General features: G+C 36.3%; 1 protein-coding gene across 2 annotated transcripts in view; it reads right to left on the bottom strand.

The window, feature by feature from the left end:
- Positions 1–4,938: 4,938 nt before the first annotated feature.
- NUP37 (nucleoporin 37) overlaps positions 4,939–22,971 on the bottom strand; it is a 52,124-nt gene continuing 34,091 nt past the window's right edge. Inside the window, exons 6-10 of one of the 2 annotated variants that reach the window (XM_040234862.1) lie at positions 13,888–13,978; positions 8,556–8,737; positions 7,780–7,830; positions 5,688–5,781; positions 4,939–5,203 (exon numbers count right to left, since the gene is read on the bottom strand). In XM_040234862.1, coding sequence (XP_040090796.1) covers positions 5,090–5,203; positions 5,688–5,781; positions 7,780–7,830; positions 8,556–8,737; positions 13,888–13,978 — 532 coding nt within the window. In that variant the 3' untranslated portion in view covers positions 4,939–5,089. Of the gene's footprint in view, positions 5,204–5,687; positions 5,782–7,779; positions 8,738–13,887; positions 13,979–22,971 lie in introns of both variants that reach the window. The other variant, XR_005719925.1, reaches the window with a different exon arrangement.

Genomic DNA, 22,971 nt, shown 5'->3' with positions numbered 1-22,971 from the left:
AGCATTTACTGTCTTTTATTACAAAGGGAGGAAACACTCAGTTCAATATAGCACTAAAACTGTGGTTGATAGAAATGCTTGTTTCATAGATCTTTTAAGTCCATTGGTTATTCAAATTGTTTGCAAAGGCTGAAAAACCTGGTGACCTCACTTTTACTTACCAGTGTTCATATGGATTTTATAAGCTTATATGTGTTACAAGTCCCAGGGTAGTGTATTCTGTTGCAAGTGAGTCAACAAGGCAAATAGCTATATAACAAAGACATAAGTGAAAACAGAAATAAGCTCATCCAGAGAAATTGTCAGGCAAATGTAATTGGATCCTCATAAGGTCAACAATTGTTTTTACTAATGTTTTTACTAAACTACTAATGTAGTTTAAAGAACAGCCGAGTAGGTCAGCAAGACAATTCAATGTTTTTGATTTCCCATTAAGTCTGTGTCAGTGCATGCAAAAGAAATTGGTTCTGTTGAGTCTGAGTAATGGATATGTCATCAAATGTGTGCTCGTTTTTCCTTTTGTGAAATGAGATCCTCAAAGCTGATATCCTAATTATTTTGTTGTTACTGTGCTTAGTGAACAAATGGTAGCTATAAATTAAAGCCACATTAATAATAACAAAAGAAAACTTCTACCTATGTTTTAAATGGCACATTTCTTTAGATGTATAATTAGAAACAAATGTTAGCTTGTTTGAAATTCTTTTCAGATGTCTGTTAAACATAAATGTTTTTGAACCAGCAAGGTTGTTGTTCTCGCCTGTCCCTGCTGTTGAGCACAATAGCTTGACAGAATATACTGGAACAGAATGCTGCTTCTGAGGACCTGAGCAAGCTCTCATCAAAAATGTGTGGAAATGGACTATCATAATGATCGTTTTTACTTAAAATTTTTTATTTAGGCCTAGAACCAAGGATATTACTGGTATAGTCTAAAGTTGGGTTAAACTGAGTTTAATTTTTTGAGGTACAGAAAAATATGGGGAATAATTTGGAGCAAATTTCTCTCTTCAGAAATTAGTCTTGGGCACAATACTGTCTCATAACCTCCCAATCAGCATTTCTGGGATAATGTCAGATTTTGGACAATTACAGAAAACCAGACACAAATGTGGAAACCAGATTTCAATTTCTTCTCCACTGACATGAGATTTAAAACAGCAACAGGAACATTTCAAGGTCAGTGTCAATATGTAGTCACAAATTACCAAAGAAAGAAACAAACTGGAGAGCATGGGTGTACGATTCTGTGTTTTTGGCATGGGAGAGACATTGAAATACTCATAACATAAAAGCCAAATCATAAAAATAAAATGAGACTTATGATCCCATCATTTTGAAAGGGTAGGATTTAGTTCTGACATCTTGCAGATTTGTGATGTCCTGACTTTTGCTTCAACAGTCCTAAATAATACAAGTTTTAGAACATAAGCACAACCTTTTTTTCTTCTTTCTAAAATGTTTGTAAGAGAAGCAATCCTGAGAAAAACTTATTCAAAAAAGAGAAACCTCTTAAGCATATTTATAAACAAACATGGAAAAACTAAAACTAGGGGACATATACACAATCAGGTCTTGTATTATTTATCAGGAATTAGAAGTGATGACCAATAGTTAATTCCCCATCAAACATTTCCTCCCATCTTAGTTTAAACAGTTTACTAAGAACAAAGTTTACTAAGGAAAAAGAGTATCTTTGTACCATTTAAAGTACTTGTTGGCCAACCCAATAATTGAACACAGTAAGTTTAACAAAGTAGAAGCTGCCAAATGGTCAGATAGCCTATATATGAGATCTAAACAAAGAGGTTAGAATTCTCAGTGCTTCAGTCAGTTCAGTTCAGTTCCTCAGTCATGTCCAACTCTTTGTGACCCCATGGACTGCAGCACACCAGGCTTCCCCATCCATCACCAATCCCAGAGTTTACACAAACTCATGTCCATTGAGTCAGTGATGCCATCCAACCATCTCAACCTCTGTCATCCCCTTCTCCTCCCACCTTCAATCTTTCCAAGCATCAGGGTCTTTTCAAATGAGTCAGTTCTTCACATCAGGTGACCAAAGTATTGGAGTTTCAGCTTCAGCATCACTCCTTCCAACGAATATTCAGTACTGATCTCCTTTAGGATAGACTGGTTGGATCTCCTTGCTGTCCAAGGGACTCTCAAGAGTCTTCTCCAAAACCACAGTTCGAAACCATCAGTTCTTTGGTGCTCAGCTTTCTTTATAGTCCAACTCTCACATCCATACATGACTACTGGAAAAACCAAAGCTTTGACTAGATGAACCTTTGCTGGCAAAGTAATGTCTCTGCTTTTTAATATGCTGTCTAGGTCTATCATAGCTTTTCTTCCAAGGAGCAAGCGTCTTTGAATTTCATGGCTGCAGTCACCATCTCTAGTGACTCTGGAGACCAAGAAAATAGTTTGTCACTGTTTCCATTGTTTCCCCATCTATTTGCCATGAAGTGATGGGACCAGATGCCATGATCTTAGTTTTCTGAATGTTGAGTTTTAAGCCAACTTTTTCACTCTCCTCTTTCATCAAGAGGCTCTTTAGTTCTTCTTCCCTTTCTGCTGTGAGTGTGGTGTCATCTGCATATCTGAGGTTATTGATATTTATCCCAGCAATCTTGATTCCAGCTTCTGCTTCATCCAGCCCAGCATTTCTCATGATGTACTCTGCATATAAGTTAAATAAGCAGGGTAACAATATACAGCCTTGATGTACTCCTTTCCCTATTTGGAACCAGTCTATTGTTCCATGTCCAGTTCTAACTGTTGCTTCCTGACCCGCATACAGATTTCTCAGGAGGCAGGTCAGGTGGTCTGGTATTCCCATCTCTTGAAGAATTTTCCAGTTTATTGTGATCCACACAGTCAAAGACTTTGGCATAGTCAATAAAGCAGATTTTTTTTGGAACTCTCTTGCTTTTTCAATGATCCAACAGATGTTGGCAATTTGATCTCTGCTTCCTCTGCCTTTTCGAAATCCAGCTTGAATATCTGGAAGTTCATGGTTCACATACTGTTGAAGCTTGGCTTGGAAAATTTTGAGCAGTACTTTGCTAGCATGTTAAGATGAGTGCAATTGTGCAGTAGTTTGAGCATTGTTTGGCTTTGCCTTTCTTTGGGACTGGAATGAAAACTGACCTTTTCCAGTCCTGTGGCCACTGCTGAGTTTTCCAAATTTGCTGGCATGTTGAGTGTAGCACTTTCACAGCATCACCTTTTAGTATTTGAAATAGTCTCAAAGTTTACTCAGGATAAAATGCATACCACTCCCAAAGGGCTAAAGACATCCGTCTCATTTCTTGAGAATGTCTTATCTCAGAGTCACCTTAATTTACAGATGTAATCACCTTTTCTCTTTTGAGGGTAACACTTACTGCCTCTCTTTGGCAGAACTGTATTCACACAATCACCATGAGTTTTTCCTCAGTACGTTCCCTATAGACACCAGGCCCAGTGGGTAATTTCATTGGATAACTTTTATAAATGGGTAAGCCCTTATTCCAGAGGATCCATCTCCAAGATACCCAAATACCCAAGCCCCAACATGCTTCTCCAACATCTATTCCTAAGCCCACTCAATTTCTAAGTATAAGACAATTTTCAAATATACTGACCCAACTTGTCATTTTTGACATACACCTTAAAATGACAAAACTCTTACGAAGTCTTTGGTATATCTTCACACTTTTAGGGTTCTCTGTCCCCTCACAGAGACTTTTAATGGGAACCATGTCAAAATTCCTTCAACTTTGCCTTAAGTTAAAAATCTACTTATGAAAGGGTAAAAGAAAATATTTTTAATATTTGGTAATAATATTTTACTGTATTCAGTACTTAACTTGGGAACTGCTATGCTATTTGACCTGATGTGAAGAACTGACTCATTGGAAAAGACCCCCATGCTGGGATTGAAGGCAGGAGGAGAAGAGGACAACAGAGGATGAGATGGTTGGATGGCATCACCGACTCGATGGACATGAGTTTGAGTAGCTCCGGGAGTTGGTGATGGACAGGGAAGCCTGGCGTGCTGTAGTCCATGGGGTCACAAAGAGTTGGACATGACTGAGTGACTGAACTGAACTGCTATGCTATACAATTTTTCCTTCTAATTAAACACATGTAGCAGTTTATACATGTACATGATTACAAGATATTACTAAAAAAAAATTACCTGTAACAATTCTGTATCTCTCAAAGATAATTTTGATTTCATAAGATGTGTCATAAGATACTTAAGATGTCTTATGAAAAGAAAACTTGAATATTTATTTGCATTATTAATAATAAATCTCCAGTTCTTCAAAAATAAGAATTATTCATCTCTGAAATTAAACAGATTGATAACACAGTGATATAAGAAAATAATTTCTTACATAAATTGAATAATAATCCTTTATAATTACTGAGAAAGTTGTAATAAGACTCCTATATTTATGAGGTGAAAGTCACTCAGTTGTGTCTGACTCTTTGTGACTCTATGGACTGTAGCCTGCCAGATTTCTCTGCCCATGGAATTTTCCAGACAAGAATACTGGAGTGGTTGTTATTTCCTCCTACAGGGGATTTTCCCTATCCAGGGACTGAACACACGTCTCTTATGTCTCCTGTATATGCATATACTGCTAACAGAAAATGCATATGCATTTACCCACACATACATTTTATATATTCAACCAATTTCCAGAATAATGGAAGAGGCCTTTTTTCCCTTTTGTAAATGTTTGTGTCTTTGAGAATTAGGAAAATAGCATATATTAAGGTATAGAACATAAGATACCCTTTGGAAAATCCTGTGATAAAATCAAAAGCATTAAGCTTCCCTAATCATCTCTTTCCTAGAGCTGCTGAGTTAGTCATACTCTTAAAAGTTGACTTAGAAAAAAAAAAAAGAAAACCACACACATACATAGAATAGAATAGGGAAATGATTCAAACCATCAGTATTTTATTTAACAAAAGCAACAACTGGAACATTTCTAGATCTTACAGTATATATTTGATATAAAAATAAGAAATTCTCCAAAATATGTACTAAGGTCCAGTTTTATGGATCTAAGTACACAGAAAATTTACTCTACATTTCAGTCACCCAAAACAACAGCTTGTGGTCACTTCCGATTGCACACAGTGGAAGAGTTCTATGCCAGGAAAGGCCAGATCCAACAGCTACAGAGCCAATGAGGATGGGCTATAAAATATGTGAAGGATTAAAGAAGTTCAATACATCACCAACATTAATAAATAAAAACTACCTTTTAAAACCAAGAAGTACATTGAAAAACTGTCTTTGTTTATAGCAGCAACAGAATTAAAAAATGTGCTCCCTCATAAGTGAAATACATAGTATTTGTTTGTAACTGACTGGAATGAAGTGTACAAATCAACTATGGATAACTGGTGCAGCCTAGACACAAACATTTTCACAGTCTAAACCAACCAGGCAAGCACAATTATGTTTAAATGAAGGAGGAAATAGAAGAAATAAAATACTTCGTATGTGAATACTAGCAAAAAGTCTGTTACCACTGGTGATTTAAACATCAAAAAATGCTTTCTTTTTCATAAATCCTTTAGTTACTTATGTATCACAAATCTGGAGAGCTATAAGTGGAAAAGTAGAAAACACAAATTTAAAAACACATATGCCACATTACCAAACATCACCACATTACCTGAGGATGTCCTAAATGATGAATCTGAAACTGACTCATCATTTTGCCAGGATAACCAGTGGTTGCAAATAAGTTTTCATTAATCGTGGACCATCTAAAAAGGACAAAGGATGAAAATAAGTACAGAATCCTACAGACAAACACAAGCTTTTCTAAAATTGGTTATTTCTCTTTGTACCAAAATGCTAATTTTATAAGTCTAAATTTGATAATATGGATTTACAATCAGACTGGGAATTTCAGGGAAGTTAGCTATAAATATTTTCTCATTCTGTGAATGTTTATTAATTGCTTATCATGGGCCACTTCATTAAATTTCAAAGTTACACAAAGTCAGCAGTTCCCAAAACTCTGACAATATGGCAGGAGATGCAAACAAGGAATCAGACAAAAAATATTGCATAGCACAATACATTAAAAACCCAATACATTTAAAATTCTTATTGACATTTGTTTTAAAATTAATGATAAACTCATGAGTTTAAACTCCTTCGTATAAAGTAAACACCTAGAATACAGAAATGTTTAAGTATTCAAGTATTAAGGCAACATAGACATTGGAATACATTGAATCAATGAACCACCAAGTGTTAATTGACCTCCAGCAACAAGTGTTCCACAATAATAAGTGCAGTGGGGGAGCTATGAGGGAAAAAAAAGATTCCTTGACCAAAAAAAAAAAAAAAAAAAAAGGCTATAAGTCTAGCTAATACTTTAATATGTGGTAGATATGATTAGTTGCTGTCCAACAGGCATTCTGCCCTGTTTCTGAGCTAACTGAACCCCAGCTGGGGCCTGACACAGGGTGTCTGACCCCAAGGGGTAAGAGACAATTGGTATAAGGCAAAGATAGCAATCTCCAATAAAAGGGGAGTGGCTTCTTCCTCTCCTCTTAGTTTGGACAACATGGTATGAGGCTATGGTGTCTGGAACACTGGAAGTCATCTTGCAACTGGGAAGCACCAAGTCAAAGCCTTGCCACTGAGGATAGCAGATGGAAAGATCTGAATTCTTAATGATATAAACCAATCCTGAGATGACCTCCTTTAGACTTAAGTACCATAGTTTGCTGGTTTTATTTTTAGCAAATGGGAAAAAAAAAATGAAAACTGAAGTATAGTTGATCTTTAATATTATGTTAGTTTCAGGTGTACAGCACGGTTATTCAGTTATATATATATTTTATATATACATATATATGTATTTCTTTTCAAATTCTTTTCCTTTATAGGTGATTACAAAATATCCCCTGTGCTATACAGCAAATCCTTTTTGGTAATCTATTTTATATATAATAGTGTGTATGTGTTAATCCCAAACTCCAAGTTTATCCCCTCCTCTCCCCCTCTTTCCCCTTTTGTAACCAAAATTTTTCTATGTCTGTGAGTCTATAGTTTGTTGATTTTAAAATGTGAATTTGCTCAATCTCTGAAATCAAGATTCACCTTATAATCTACGACATGCTTACATTTAGTTGAATACATTTTTTCCTTAGAATACATAAAATAATAGTGTCCTTAGGTTCTACAGTTTAATTGGGGGTATTTTAGATTTGATGAAATACAACATATAATAAACGTCCTACTGATTTTAGTCTCTGTTAGTAAATTTTCCAAGACTACACTATACAGTGCAATATTATGTAAAAATGAATGAAATGAAAAACAAGCACAATAATTTAAGTGGAAAAAAAAGCCACAGATGTATAATATCCAGTGTGTTCTCACTTGAGGACAACAATGTATGTAGTTTTTACATGCATAGAATGGGCACACCTACATTTTACATCTTTATCAGCAGAAAAATTATGAAAGCAAATGCTCTAAATTATTAGAGTGGTATTAGTGGAGTAGTAACATTCTGTATTTTATAAACATTTTCAAAGAAAATATTGGAAAACAATCTCTCACCGCGACCAAAAAAAAAAAAAAAAAAGCGAAACATCCATTTATAAAACAACCAGAAAAAAAGAAAAAAGTCAGTGCAAAGGAGAGGACTGGAAACATATTCTAGAAATTGGCACAGCATGAACAAAATAATCAAATACAAAAAATCAAATTATAACCGCCCTCCCCCTCAAATGGTACATTACCTGAATAAGCAGGCTCGATCCATGTGGACGGGTCTCTTATCTTGAGGGTAACTAAAAGATATTATTTTGCATCTTATGAATTATGTGTTGGTCTCAGGTAGATGAACTTAAATTAAGGATTACAGTGTTATTTTCTCTTTAAAGGACACAACGCCCAAGGTACTTAAAAATTGTGACAAAATTCCAAATAAGTACTGAGTTAAAATGGCTGAAATATGATAAAGATATGAACATGATTTAGAACCATTATAGAACAACATCATTTAACAGGGTCAGTGTTCTTTTTTTAAACATAAGTAAACATTGCTTAATGGATTCTCAGGTCGCTCAGTGGTAAAAGAATCCACCTGCCAATGCAGGAGATGTAAGTTGGATCCCTGGGTCAGGAAGATTCCCTGGAGTAGGAAATGGCAACTTGCTCCAGTATTCTTGGTTGGAAAATTCCATGGACAGGGGAGCCTGTTGAGCTACAGTCTCATGGGGTCACCAAGAGTCAGACATGACTGAGTGCACACACCCACACGTGCATGCATACACACACACACATACCCTCCTCAATGAAAGATCTCCTTTGCATTATTCTTTCTGTTACTCTCAAAGTAAATCTGTAAAACCCATATCTGTTATGTAAAAGCCCATTAACTCTGGCCCTTTTGTAGGAGAGTCTTAATTTTGCTTTACAATGTGGCCCAGGTATACAAGAATAGGTCAATGGATCATTTAGCAATAGTGACTGATTCTTTGGTAAATAATAGATAAATATACTAAGGAAGTACCTGGATCGAGTAATATCCCAAATTAACCAATCATTCCCCGCAACAGCTCCAACTTTGAAGGTGTTTTTTAAGCACCAGTGTGCTGACATTAATGGCATCTGTTCTGATTCAAGGGATAAAATAGCCTGTTGAGCCAAAAGATCATAAAACCGAATTGTTCCATTCTTCTCTGCAACCATCAGCTGTAAGACAGAAAAACAAAGAGAATTCAACAACCTAATTTACTAGTCAAATCTGAGGAGACAGAGATTCAATGTCATATATACAGTAATATGTAAACATGTGCATATATTACAAAAGGGAGGTAAAATGCAAAGGAAATAAGGTAAGCCTAAGTTAAAAAAAAATCAAATATTAAAAAACTTCACAAGAAACTGGCAAAAAGAAAGACACAAGAAAACTGGGTACAATTTTAAATGACTATACATGGTCACCAGGAAGAAGAGCATAAAGATTCACTCTAAGTATATACATATATATCCACATACACAGTTGAGTTATTCACAGTAGTTAAGGTTTTATAAAGTTACTGCAAACACTGAGTTAGTGAAGATCAAACCACTGATCCTAAAGGAAATTATAGGGTTGTGTTCCTGTGAGTCTCTGACCACAACATTTTTGTCAACTGATCAATACACAAGCTTGTTTCTGTTTATAGACATCTTATTTAATACATATTGATTCATTAACATAGAAGTCACAGGCAACAGCACTACAACTCATGCCTGAACAAAGCTTATCTAACACGTATTTTCTCTGTAAGGCGTCTCACAGCCTTCCTGCGTTTAGGAATACTAAGTAGCTCTTTAGCAGTGTGCTTGGGGGTCATTTTACACATGAAAGAAATTGCCAACAAAAAGCATAAAAATGTGGCACTAAACAGACCACGAATAGGGTACTTGTTTACAGTATGAGAGCTTACACAAGAAGGCAGAGTACTGCCTCATTCAGCCCTAGCTGGGAATGTGCATATTAGTCAACTCAAATTTTGTGTTGCTCCATGCATGTCTGTGACGGTCAGAGTGATGAGTATTAATTTTGGGGTTACAAATAAACTTTAGTGAGTAGGCACATTTGCAAATGTAGGATCTGTGAATAATGAAGATCAACCACATAAACACTTGTATGTAAAACACCATGCTACATTCAGTAAAGGTAAAAGACATGATCCTTGATCTTTAGAAACTTTCCATTGAGAGAGAATTATGAAAAAAAAAATAAAAACAAAAAACTGACTATAATTTAAGGGGAAATACAGTGGGATGCAAAGGAGGAGTAATTATTTAGGACACAGGCAGTCTTTAAAATTAGGGGATTCTTAAGAGAAAAGGTGGAATTTAAAACTATTCCAATAACATGAGGTCAGTGACAAATACACAACAAAAATAATTTGTTGTAATATACAATACATTATTAATATAATTTGTAATATATAAAAATATTTAGTCCTCATGACCACTATCTGAGGAAACTGCTATCATCAATCCCATTTTTCAGAAAGGAGACTGAGGTGCAGAGTGATTAAAGTAACTTGTGGAAGATCTCATCACTAAGCCTGTGGCAGAGCCTGGGTTTGAACCCAGGTCTAACTACAGCACCATATGTGTTCCTTACTACAAGACTAGGTTATGAAGATTGGTGAGTGATCCGGTGGGCTGTGTAAAGTCATGGGTCGGGAAGGATTGGAAATGGGAGAAGACCAAGGAAAATTTATTTCGGACCTAGTAAAAACACTTGAGATTTTGAACCTGTCTCCAAAAGTCTTGAGAATTTCAGGTTTAACTTATGAGCTATGGAAGGGCCAAGTCTGTCTGGACCTCAGTTAGGACAGGCAATAAAGCATGGTGGGTTAATAGCACAGCTTCTTTAGTCATGTGGATTCTTATCCACTGTACCACCAGGGAAATCCTACTACTATCAACGGCTGTGCCATGTGGCCTGTGGGATCTCAGTTACTAGACCAGGGATTGAACTTGGGCCCTGAGAGGGAAAGCATGAGTCCTAACCGTTGGACTGCCAAGGAATTCCCTGTAACTTTATCATTAATTGCTGGCATTTGCTTGGTGCTTTCTAGATTACATGGCTCTCTTGTGTAATCTGTAACTGACTCATTCGAAAAGACCCTGATGCTGGGAATGACTGAAGGCAGGAGGAGAAGGAGATGACAGAGGATGAGATGGTTGGATGGCATCACCGACTCAATGGACATGAGTTTGGGTAAGCTCCTGGAGTTGGTGATGGACAGAGAGGCCTGGTATGCTGCAGTCCATGGGGTCGCAAAGAGGCGGACATGACTGAGCGACTGAACTGAAGACTTTCATAAGAATTTTAAGAGACAGGTGATCACAGACTTACCTTTCTTCTCTGGCTGCCTCATTTTTATCAAGATCAAGCAAAACAGAACAAAAATTTTGGGTTTTATCTGACAGACCAATGAGAACCACCACCTACTACATTTAGTAGTAACGATAGTATCAACAATGACAAGCAGCTGAAATTGAGTGCTTATGATGCATCAGGTTTTCTTTTAAGGACTTTATAAGTGTTCACTCTTTTAATCTTCGTAAGCTTCCTTTTTATAAGATGAAGAAGTGATTGAGAAGAGATTTTGTGACTTGCCAAAGATCATTTAGCTAGTAAGTGGTAGAACTGGGCACTGACTCTAGGCAGTTAACTCAAGAGCCCATACTTTTAACTGCTATTGTACTGCCTTTCTATAATTATAGGTTTCTGAGTTAAGTAGTGACACAGTTAAATTGATATTTAAAGGTCAGTCTTAACTAAAGTAGGCAAGAAGAATCAGATTGAAGAGCCAAAGATTTTAGAAACAAGCTAAGGATTGGCAGGGATTACTTGTGGGAATAGAAAGGTGAAGAATACACATTAATGACTAAGAGGAATGTATTCTAGAGACAGTGAAGAAAAACTTTAAAGATCTGGAAAAACTTGCATATAGGAAAGGAAGATATCAAAGATGATTTCAGGATATTATTCAGTTCAGTTCAGTCGCTCGGTTGTGTCCGACTCTTTGCGATCCCATGAACTGCAGCACGCCAGGCCTCCCTGTCCATCACCAACTCCCGGAGTTCACCCAAACCCATGTCCATTGAGTCGGTGATGCTATCCAACTATCTCATCCTGTCATCCCCTTCTCCTCCTGCCCTCAATCGTTCCCAGCATCAGGGTCTTTTCAAATGAGTCAGCTCTTCGCATCAGGTGGCCAAAGTATTGGAGTTTCAGCTTCAATATCAGTCCTCCCACTGAACACCCTGGACTGATCTCCTTTAGGATACTGAGTTGATGCAATTTAGAGCAGGGACTCATGGAAACAAGAAAAACAAGGAGATGGGTAAGGTAAAATTTCAAAGACATAGAGAAGATTAATAGAAACTAACAAAGCATATGGAAGAAAGGAATCTTAAATAACCATGAATTAAGTATTAAGATATAAATTTTGGGATAGAGATTATGATAAACATCCTTATTTCTCATCTAGGTCACAGGTTTTTGTTTTTTGGGGTTACAGTTTTTAAAAAGTAGCCTATTATATTTATACATGGTAATATTAACATTCTGGTAGACTCTTTGATTACGCTTCATGTAGACTCACTGCTGCAAAGGAGAAATCTAGACGTAAAATAAAATTTAGAATCTGGATTCAGAAATAATATACACATGGAAATAATATATACATGTAATATAAATAAATTATAAAATTTCACTCATCTTCACAAACAGAATATAATTCTACTGATAAAATATCCAATAGGCCTGAAACAAGATTTCATGGTATCCCAGGGTTCAGAGAATACACTAATGTAGTCTAGGCATCTCAGCTCAAGATTACTTTGAAGGCTGTGAGCATATATGGTTAATCTTTCTTTATGTCATCAGTTTACTTAACTAGATGTTTGATTCTAACACTTAAAGTCTGTGTAACTGTATTTACATGTTTTTCTTACTTATAAGTCAGTGTGTAACTCAATGACAAGGACTTCATTCTTTCTTTTATCCTCTATTATAATAAAGGGTACAGTGTAGGTGAGAAATACTCTTTACAACAATTTATAAATACATAATGAAAGAATATTTGGCAGAGGAGAAAGAGAAAGGAAATATACATGCATAGATGCTCAAGATGGCTAGAATAATGCAGCTTTAAAGATCAAGTGAGCAGGGTTTCGAGGCAGAAATGATCAATAGTATAAAAAGCTGCCTTGAGATTAAGAATGGAAGAAAAGCCCGCTGGATTTGTTAAAAATAACACTGATGATTTTTGAGAGAGTAGAGGAGATTTAGATCATGGGATGGGTAAAAAGGTACTTAAGTTCAAAGATGTGATGGGTTCAAACATTCAGAAATAAAGATGCGAAGGTGATAGACTGAAATGGGGAAACAAGAATGCTAGGGTTAAGAGCGAGGCCTATGGAGTAGGCTGCTGGGGTACAAATGTCCATTTGTCCAGTTAGTAGCTGTGTGAACCTGGGCAAGTAACTTTTCTGAGCTTTGGTTTCCTATGTGTAAAATGAGATCATCACAGTACCCATCTCAGAAGGCTGCCATGTGGATTAAATGAGCTAACTACATGAAATGCTGACCATGAGCCAAAGATAAGTAGGTATTATTAACCTGCTGTGATCAGTCAAGTTTATCTTTTTGTGCAAGTGTGAAGACAGAAAAGTCATGGGGAAGTATGAAGACCTTGGAGGGCTATGAGAAGCAGGGTGCCTACAAACTAACAGGAACTCTGGACAGCGTAAGAACTCACTTTAAGAAGATGAATGTGGCAAGGTTTTAGATTCTGGAGTGTAGAGTAATGCCCAGGAGAAGATACTGGCAAATGACAGAACTCTTGCTGAATGGCTCCTATCTTCTCAATGGAATTTAGGCCAACTGATAATAACTCAGTGTATTTTCAGAATTTTAGAAAGCTTTAGTCTGAATAGAATTTGAATAACACTGCAGCTAGGTCAAATTTGTCTTACGCCACTGATGTTTTCTGTTTACACACTATGGCTCACAAGCATGGATGTAACATATATTTTTTAAAACAAATACTGCTTACTAGATAGTCCAGGCATTAGTGTTTAGATTATAACCTATCAAAAGGCATGAAAAGTATACTCTGAGTAAACAGATGATGGTTGTCAAATAAAAACTTGACTACAGAGAACTTATAAGGTTCTAGACTAACCTAAATGCATTTGTGACAATTAAGAGTCTCTGAGGTGAAAAACAAATCACTGATTTTTTTTTTTCTTCTCTGTGCAGGTATTTCACATCTGTATGTCTTTTCCGCTTGATAAAAGAAAGCTAAGTTATAAATAATAACCTTAAAAGTTTCTTCAGGATGCCAGCATACACTCATTCCAGGGGAATGAAGAACAAAATGAGCTGTCTGTATTCCTTCCAAGTTCCAAATCCTAAAAGAACAGGAGTATAATGTTAAAAATTTTTGATACGCTACTAAAAAAAAGAAATTCCCTACATTTATTCAAGGCTATCAACTAGAGATTATAGGGTAGATATCTGTATTTAAAGCATCTTTTATAGAAAATTATAACAATTATAATTATTTTAGAAAATGTAAAATCAGTATGAAGAATTTAAGTTTTACCACATTCAATAATGGAAAAACAGTCACATACATTTTCTAATTAATCTAATACAGCAATACCATAACACAGTAACTAAATTATTCATGGACTCTATTTTGTGGACAGAATCTTGAAGTTTCTAGGTCACTAATCAGGTTGTATTCCTACTTCAGTGAGTGAAAGTGAAGTCGCTCAGTTGTGTCTGACTCTTTGCAACCCCATGGACTGTATGTAGCCTACCAGGCTCCTCCGTCCATGGGATTTTCCAGGGAAGAGTACTGGAGTGGGTTGCCACTTCCTTCTCTAGGGGATCTGCCCAACCCAGGGATGGAACCCAGGTCTCCTGCATGGCAGGCAGACCATCTGAATCACCAGGGAAGCCCCTTCAGTAGTCACTTCAATTAATAATTTCTACCAGGGGTACTTAAAACATACACCTGTACCCCTCTCTTCCACCCCAGTGCTCCCATTTTAAACATAAAGAAGCTAGTATGAGGTGATGGGAATTTAGGGAGATAGGAGTTGCTCACTCCTTCTGCCTTTGGGTTCCCAGGTCAAGGGCTATTTCCTATCATTTGCCTTTTCTGATATGGCTCAGTTCCTCAATTCTTCTCAAAAGGAGCCTTGACTAATAAAAATTAAAGGATAGAATGGCTGAAAGAACAAGCATCTGGTTCCCTGTACTCTCCCTCTCTTCAATACTTACAACGAACCTACTCAATTTCCATCTCAATTTTCTTCCCATCCCCAGAGGAGAGATCAAGATTCAGAAGTCTCAGTAATGACTCTTTTGTGAGAAGTCCTATTCTTCATCTAGACTAATGGTTTTTGAGCTCATTCTTCACATTCAATCATTGTTATATCTCACTGGTACAGAGTGTGGCATAGAATTAGGATGGCAAGAGACAGAAGGTAAAGGGTAGCTGGCAAAGTGTCCACAGAATCTGGTCCTTAAGAACTGAATGCATTTATTAGAATGCCTTGGACTTTTTCTTCTATATTATAGTTCATATCTCATTAGGGGCCATAAAACAGTTTCAAGAAACTTAGGGGATGTTTTTAAGGTTGAGGCAAAATTTTATTTCAAAGAAAGCAGACATATTTAGTTTACAATGCCTCACTATTCTGTGCCAAACCACAGGATTTAAATATTTTTCCTTTCTAGAGAAATTATAGGACCTCCAATCTTTAAATATCTTGGTTACATATAAACTAACATAAATATGCTTGATTATCTACTTGATTAAATAGAAGAAGCATATACTTTTTTTTCCTCTCGCTAAATTAACACTTCATCTGTATTTACTACATAGGGAGACAGCTACAATTTAACTGAGGAGGTTGCAATCACATTTCCTACGGGTTTATTCAACTGTGTTTCCATTTTCCATGATAAATAAGATTATTAGTCAAGGCAACTGAGTATTTCTTTCTTCTTTATTCCCATGTATACAATAAAGTAGTGGGCTAGCATATATTTTACTACTACTGAAGCAGCAGAAATTTGTCTTGCATATTCAGTGAATCCCAGGAGAGAATGGATTAAAGGCTCCATTCTTTTGATTTTATTCTAATACATATTTGACTTTTGTTTGCTATTATATTGAATGAATACAGACCAGGATATTTTCATGACTTTTTAATTTCAAATGAAGGAAACCAAAGAGATTTAAAAAATGGATATTCTATAAAAACAAGCCAATTAATGAAGTATATTTGTGTCCACTGAACCAAATTTTAATCTCATTTTTAAACAGTATTTAGCCTGAACAGAATCTGATAAATTTTGGGAAAAAACAAAACAAACAAAAAAACCAAACTGATGTAAAAAATGAGGAGAGTGATCCAGATTACTTTATGGGATTAGGGTAAAATGATTTATAGCTTATAATTATATGCTTATTAAATAATTCTCAGCAGTTGCATAATCCAAGTACTAAGCATGCAAAATACAACCAACTGGGCTGAAATGAGTTATCACAGCTAAATTAGCTACAGATGGTACACTTTAACTTGTTAGGTTTTATTTCCCATTTTGATAGATTCTATAATTAAGCTTCTCTCAAATCCTTTTGCGGAGCTCAACTTATTTTCCTGTGTCTTTACAACATATCTCATCTAGTTAACATAGTGCCATCAGATGAAATCACATTTCTTTTTTTGCAGTATACCATAAATAATTAAAATACATAAATCTTAAGCATGCAGCTCAAAGAGAACACACCTGAAGCATCCAGATTAAGATAGCATTTCCAGAACTTCAAATGTCATCTGTGCTTCCTTATAGTCCCTATTTCCTTTGTTGTTGTTGTCGCTGTTCAGTTGCTAAGTCACGTCCGACTCTTTCTGACCCCATGGACTGTAGCCCGGCAGGCTCCTTTGTTCTTCACTATCTCCTGGAGTTTGCTCAGATTCACATCCATTGAGTCGGTGATGCTATCTAACCATTTCATTCTCTGCCACCCTCTTCTCCTTTCTTGCCTTCTCACAAAAAGTACCCACCATCCTGACTTCTGCTGGTTTGGGATATCATAAAGATGGAATCCTATGGAAAATACTATCCAGTGTATTTTCGTGGTCTGGCATCTTTTATTCATTATTAAATCTTGGGAAAGTTACCAACATTGCTGCATGTTGTCCTTTGTTCATTCTCATTGCTGTACATAGTATTCCATTAATTAAGTGTACTGCCAAGTATTTACTCATTCTACTGCTGACAAACATTTAGGTTGTTTCCAATTTATGGTCATTACTAATAATCCTTCTACAGATTTTCCTGTACATGTCTTTTAGTGAATATAGACATCCACACACCCATTCCTTTCTTACACAGACACATGCCCACATCTTTCCACCTCTACTTTCTGGATACTCACTGGATCATAGCTTACAAATACATTCAACTTTAGCAAGTATACTGTCAAATAGGTTTCAAGACTGGCTGTACCTCATTTATCTTTTTTTCCCCTTTCATCTTTCTTTGTAATCACCAACTGAAAATGCCTAAATTTTCTCTGACAAATTTTCTGACGAAACAATCTTAAAAGAATTATTTGTCTCAATAGCAAAAGGCACAACTTTTCAGTTGAGCTTATCTGTAAGGTTGATTTCTCAAATCATTCCCTTTCCACTTGCATTTTATCTTATTTTCATGTATTTGTAAATGAATAAATTTCCATCAGTTTTAAAATGTAGTGAACACAATATATAGTAAAAACTTTCTTAACTGACCTCCTTCTGAAAGATTACTTTTTCTCTCTCCAGAACTGACAAGAGTAAGATTATTTTCTAATAGCTCACATGTGCATCTGTTGTAGGCTTACCTCAGAGAAAAATGGGCTTAGTGAAGTGATGCTTGTAAGTCATGCAAACCCATGCTTATTAGTCTATTGTAATAACATAATTATATAAGCTGGCAAAATATGAATGTGAAAGAACTGTTTCAATGGAACTAAGTTGATGGTAACTAAATGAAGGTAAGTTTCTAAATGAAAAAAAAAATGCTCTTAAATTAGGCATGCATGACAGTTACAAAAGATTAAACAATTAAAACAAAAACCTAGCTATATTTGAATTATGACTGCTTGACAGATTTTGTTTTCATTGTAGTCACTGGATTATGGGTGTGGTTTAAGCAAAAAAGAAGTCCAAAGCAAATCAATGGGCACATAATTTAAGAAAAACAAAATCCTTGGTCTATACCAAAAATTTGGCAAATTTTCATATATACATTATTTATTAAAATAAGGTAAGACTTCCCTGGTGGTGCCCTGGATAAGAACCCATATGCCCATGCACGGGATATGAGTTCAATTCCTGGTCCAAGAAGATTCCACATGCCCCAGAACAATTAAGCCTCTGGTGCTGTAACTATCGAGCCTGTGCTCTAGAGCCTGTGAGCTGCAACTACTGAGCCCATGTGCTGCAACTACTGAAACCGGCCGGCTTATAGCCTGTGCTCTGCACAGAGTAGCCACAGCAATGGGAAGTCCACATACCACAACTAGACATCAGCCCTGTTCTCTGCAACTAGCCCATGTGCAGCAACAAAGATCAAGTGCAAACAAAAATAAAAAAAAGTGAATTAAATAAGTTAGGTAGACATTGCTTTAAAATGATTTCCTAAGTTTGCTGACGTTTTGGTTATCTAAGGAACTGCAAGTTCAACCATGTCAGATAAGAGTTTCTACTATAACTGGGAAAAAATCCCCATAAATTCATATTTTAATATTTCCAAATTTATTGCTGGTATATTTGTTTATAATATGTAAAATTACCTAAAAGTTCATTATAACTGAAGAAGCATACTTTTCAGGCAAGTGGTATAGCAAGAAAAAGAAAAGCTATAAGGGTTTATAACTTTCTTAATACACATAATAAAACATATTGAAAGATAATAGACTCTTTGTAAAAGTATAAAAATATAATATTATCAAGTTAAACTACTATGGTCAAAAATCAGGAGCTATATAAAACATATATGCATACCTATTCAAATGTTTGCAAGGGAAATTTCAAAACAAAAGCTTTTAAGGTAATGCTGACATATTAAGAAATCAATAATATAGACTGAACCTAAGAGCAATGGATACAGACAGCATTACTCTTGAAGTAAATAAAATGACAGTTTTGATGCAACTTGACTGTAACTTCCCCACCCCTCTCAACTCTGTGGTCTTAAGTAGAACTCTCAGATTTAATTCTTTGATGTACAGGTGAAGAGGTATCCTGATCTAAGATTAGGAACTTATCTTACTTTTGGTAGTTCATTGTCAAAATTATTGCTTCATTTCAAGCTGAGTGCTTTTCAGTAGAATATTAAGTTTGGAAAACTCAGCAGTGGCCACAGGACTGGAAAAGGTCAGTTTTCATTCCAATCCCAAAGAAAGGCAATGCCAAAGAATGCTTAAAGTATCGCACAATTGCACTCATTTCACACGCTACTAAAGTAATGCTCAAAATTCTCCAAGCCAGGCTTCAGCAATACATGAACCGTGAACTTCCAGATATTCAAGCTGGTTTTAGAAAAGGCAGAGGAGCCAGAGATCAAACTGCCAACATCTGCTGGATCATGGAAAAAGCAAGAGAGTTCCAGAAAAACATCTATTTCTGCCTTATTGACTATGCCAAAGCCTTTGACTGTGTGGATCACAATAAACTGTGGAAAATTCTCCAAGAGATGGGAATACCAGAGCACCTGACCTGCCTCTTGAGAAATCTGTATGCGGGTCAGGAAGCAACAGAACTGGACATGGAACAACAGACTGGTTCCAAATCGGAGAAGGAGGACCTCAAGGCTGTATATTGTCACCCTGCTTATTTAACTTCTATGCAGAGTACATCATGAGAAACGCTGGGCTGGAAGAAGCACAAGCTGGAATCAAGATTGCCAGGAGAAATATCAATCACCTCAGAAATGCAGATGACACCACTCTTATGGCAGAAAGTGAAGAGGAACTAAAAAGCCTCTTGATGAAAGTGAAAGAGGAGAGTGAAAAGGTTGGCTTAAAGCTCAACACTCAGAAAACGAAGATCATGGCACCTGGTTCCATCACATCATGGGAAATAGATGGGGAAACAGTGGAAATAGTGTCAGACTTTATTTTTTTGGGCTCCAAAATCACTGCAGATGGTGACTGCAGCCATGAAATTAAAAGACGCTTCCTCCTTGGAAGAAAAGTTATGAGCAACCTAGATAGCATATTCAAAAGCAGAGACATTACTTTGCCGACTAAGGTCCATCTAGTCAAGGCTATGGTTTTTCCTGTGGTCATGTATGGATGTGAGAGTTGGACTGTGAAGAAAGCTGAGTGCCAAAGAATTGATGCTTTTGAACTGTGGTGTTGGAGAAGACTCTTGAGAGGCCCTTGGACTGCAAGGAGATCCAACCAGTCCATTCTGAAGGAGATCGACCCTGGGATTTCTTTGGAGGGAAGGATGCTGAAGCTGAAACTCCAGTACTTTGGCCACGTCACGTGAAAGTTGACTCACTGGAAAAGACTCTGATGATGGGAGGGACTGGGGGGCAAGAGGAGAAGGGAATGACAGAGGATGAGATGGCTGGATGGCATCACTGACTCGATGGACATGAGTCTGAGTGAACTCCGGGAGTTGGTGATGGACAGGGAGGCCTGGCGTGCTGCGATTCATGGGGTCACAAAGAGTCGGACACGACTGAGCGACTGAACTGAACCGAACCATATGGTTGGAGAAGGAAATGGCAACCCACTCCAGTGTTCTTGCCTGGAGAATCCCAGGGACGGGGGAACTTGGTGGGCTGCCAACTCTGTGGTCACACAATCAGAGACGACTGAGGTGACTTAGTAGCAGCAGCAACCATATGGTACTTAAATGCTAAGTGTCCCATTTAATTAAGAAAAAGGTCTCATAAATTGGGTGCTGCCTTATAGGGGATAGCCAAGATATTCTCAAGAGGTCTTCTACTTAGAGGGAGGTGTTCGCCCTGAAAATTCAAAAGGAAATTTCCTGGATAATTTTATTTTCCAGTTTTAATTGGCAGCTCATTGTCTATTAAGGAGTTCAATACAGAAGGAAATTTCTGCTACCAAATGTTTACAACATAGACAAAAGAAGGAATAGATGACATTAAATGACACATCTGTATTCATTTGGCCTTTTCTAACTGGTAAAGTGAAAAATATAAACCATAATCCTTTTAAAAGACAGGACTGGAACACATGAATCACTGTGTTGATTAATTAAATATAAAAGAATAAAAGTTAATACTTAGATGTAGTTATAAAGATGAGAAGGCACTTTACAAACGTTACTTGTACAGGAAAGGGACCTTCAACACTCCTAGACAAGAAACATAATTTTCACTGAGTTTGTGACAGCAAAATGAAGATTCTCCCCCTTCAATTCCTACTAATCAATCACTAAGTCACTTACCATGCTATGGATGATTCAAAAAAAGAGAAAATGTGGTATCTTTCCACAGTAAGTGAACACACAAATAGGAGGAGGAGTGAAAAAAATTATAAAACTATTCAGTGCTAAAATATCTGGGTTTAAGTGCAAAAGGAGTTCAGAGGTGGGGAATCACATAATTGAAAGCACAAATCTAGGGATTAGGTAGATAAATCTTGATAGGGATATGGGAGGTTAAAGAGATGAATGAATAAACTGTCAGCGTGTGGCTTAGACTATAGACAACTTTGATAGGTAGGGAAAGGCTTTAACAGTGGAGGTGACAAAATGGTGAAAAAAGAGAAAGTCGCTCAGTTGTGTCCAACTCTTTGCAACCCCATGGAGCATACAGTCCACGGAATTTTCCAGGCCAGAATATTGGAGTGGGTAGCCATTCCCTTCTCCAGGGGTTCCCGACCCAGGAGTTGAACTGGGGTCTCCTGCATTGCAGGTGGATTCTTTACTAGCTGAGCTACCAGGGAAGCCCACAAAATGGTATGACAGTGTAAAATAAAAATTTTGCAAAGGATACTTTCAGGATATGTTAGTGTTTCAAATATACTCAGAAAATATATTAGACTAATTCTGCTTTTTTAAAAAAATCAATACTTGATACTACTAAGCAAATAGTATTAATAATAGATGAAATGGACTACCAGAAATTTTACTGACAAGAAGAATTATAAGGATGAAAATGAAAGATAATTAATTATGCTATTTTATCTGTCAATAATTAAAAATTATTAATCAACTAGAGGACAGTGTGAAGGTCAGATATGCAGCTATCCCTCCTCATGCCCAGAAGTTTTATTAGATTTTCCCTGTACCCAGGAAGTGTTTGGGGAAGGAAGAGGGCAAGGAGATATCCTGAAAAGTAAATTACCTTCTGGGTTACTACCCACAAAAGACTATTAAAACAGAATAAACTAAGATGTTTTAACTAAAAAGACTAAACAAAGTGGTTTCTGAAAATCACATGAATGAGTGCTTAACAAAAAGTTGTAATCCATGATAGGAACATTCATGCTCTATTATTTGAACATCTAAGCTGTGATATCTTTATATTGACTTGTCTACAAATAATATTAAAATTTATGAACACAAAAATTTCTAAGTCAAAAATAGAGTCAATAATCAAAGGCTGTACTTTGAAGGGGAGAGAAAGTGGCCTGATTCAAATATAATACTAATAAACCAACTTTACCACACAAACAACAATCTACTATTATACATCATGAAGCTTCGGAGGGGTTAAAAAATCTTACATGTTTACATGTCATTCCTTCATTTTTTCTTTAAAATATAAACAAATGCAGCAGAAACTACCAATTTATCATACCTGAGGGCCACCCCAAAGGAGAAGTGACATCTTATTTAACTTACAAAGACAAACATTTCTGAAGCATAGGAATTGTGAGATATTTTGTCAGATTTAAAAATAAACTTCAAAATTAAACTCTCAACTGCAAAGAAATAGCATATGGTAGTTTTCAAACAGATATTTAGTTATTTCATCTTCAAGGAATTCAGAATAAAAAGGACTTTTCCTTTAACTAACATAAACCTTAACACAAACACCAGTAATACTACCTAGGAAATACTCCCCTTTCATTGCTTTCAAGAAAACTTTCGATATACTTTTTAAGTTATTTGACTATATGCTACAGAAGAGGGAAGGTACTCCTTATCAGTTACATTAATGGACTTTCAAAATAAACCTGAATGGATATGTTTCAAGAATATGGTTATTATTTGTACAATTCACTTCTTACAACCACACAATGGCTACAATGGCTAAAAAGCAAGCTTTAAGTTACTGCAGTCACTGATAGGGTGATATGCTTTATGAAGTACTGGTTTTATATTTCATTTGCAAGAGCACATGAGAG

This window comes from Oryx dammah, unplaced genomic scaffold (assembly GCF_014754425.2).
Source record: "Oryx dammah isolate SB20612 unplaced genomic scaffold, SCBI_Odam_1.1 HiC_scaffold_29, whole genome shotgun sequence".
NCBI lineage: Eukaryota > Metazoa > Chordata > Mammalia > Artiodactyla > Bovidae > Oryx > Oryx dammah.
The sequence above is the reverse complement of the archived record's forward strand: the minus strand, read 5'-3'. Positions and strand labels throughout refer to the sequence as shown.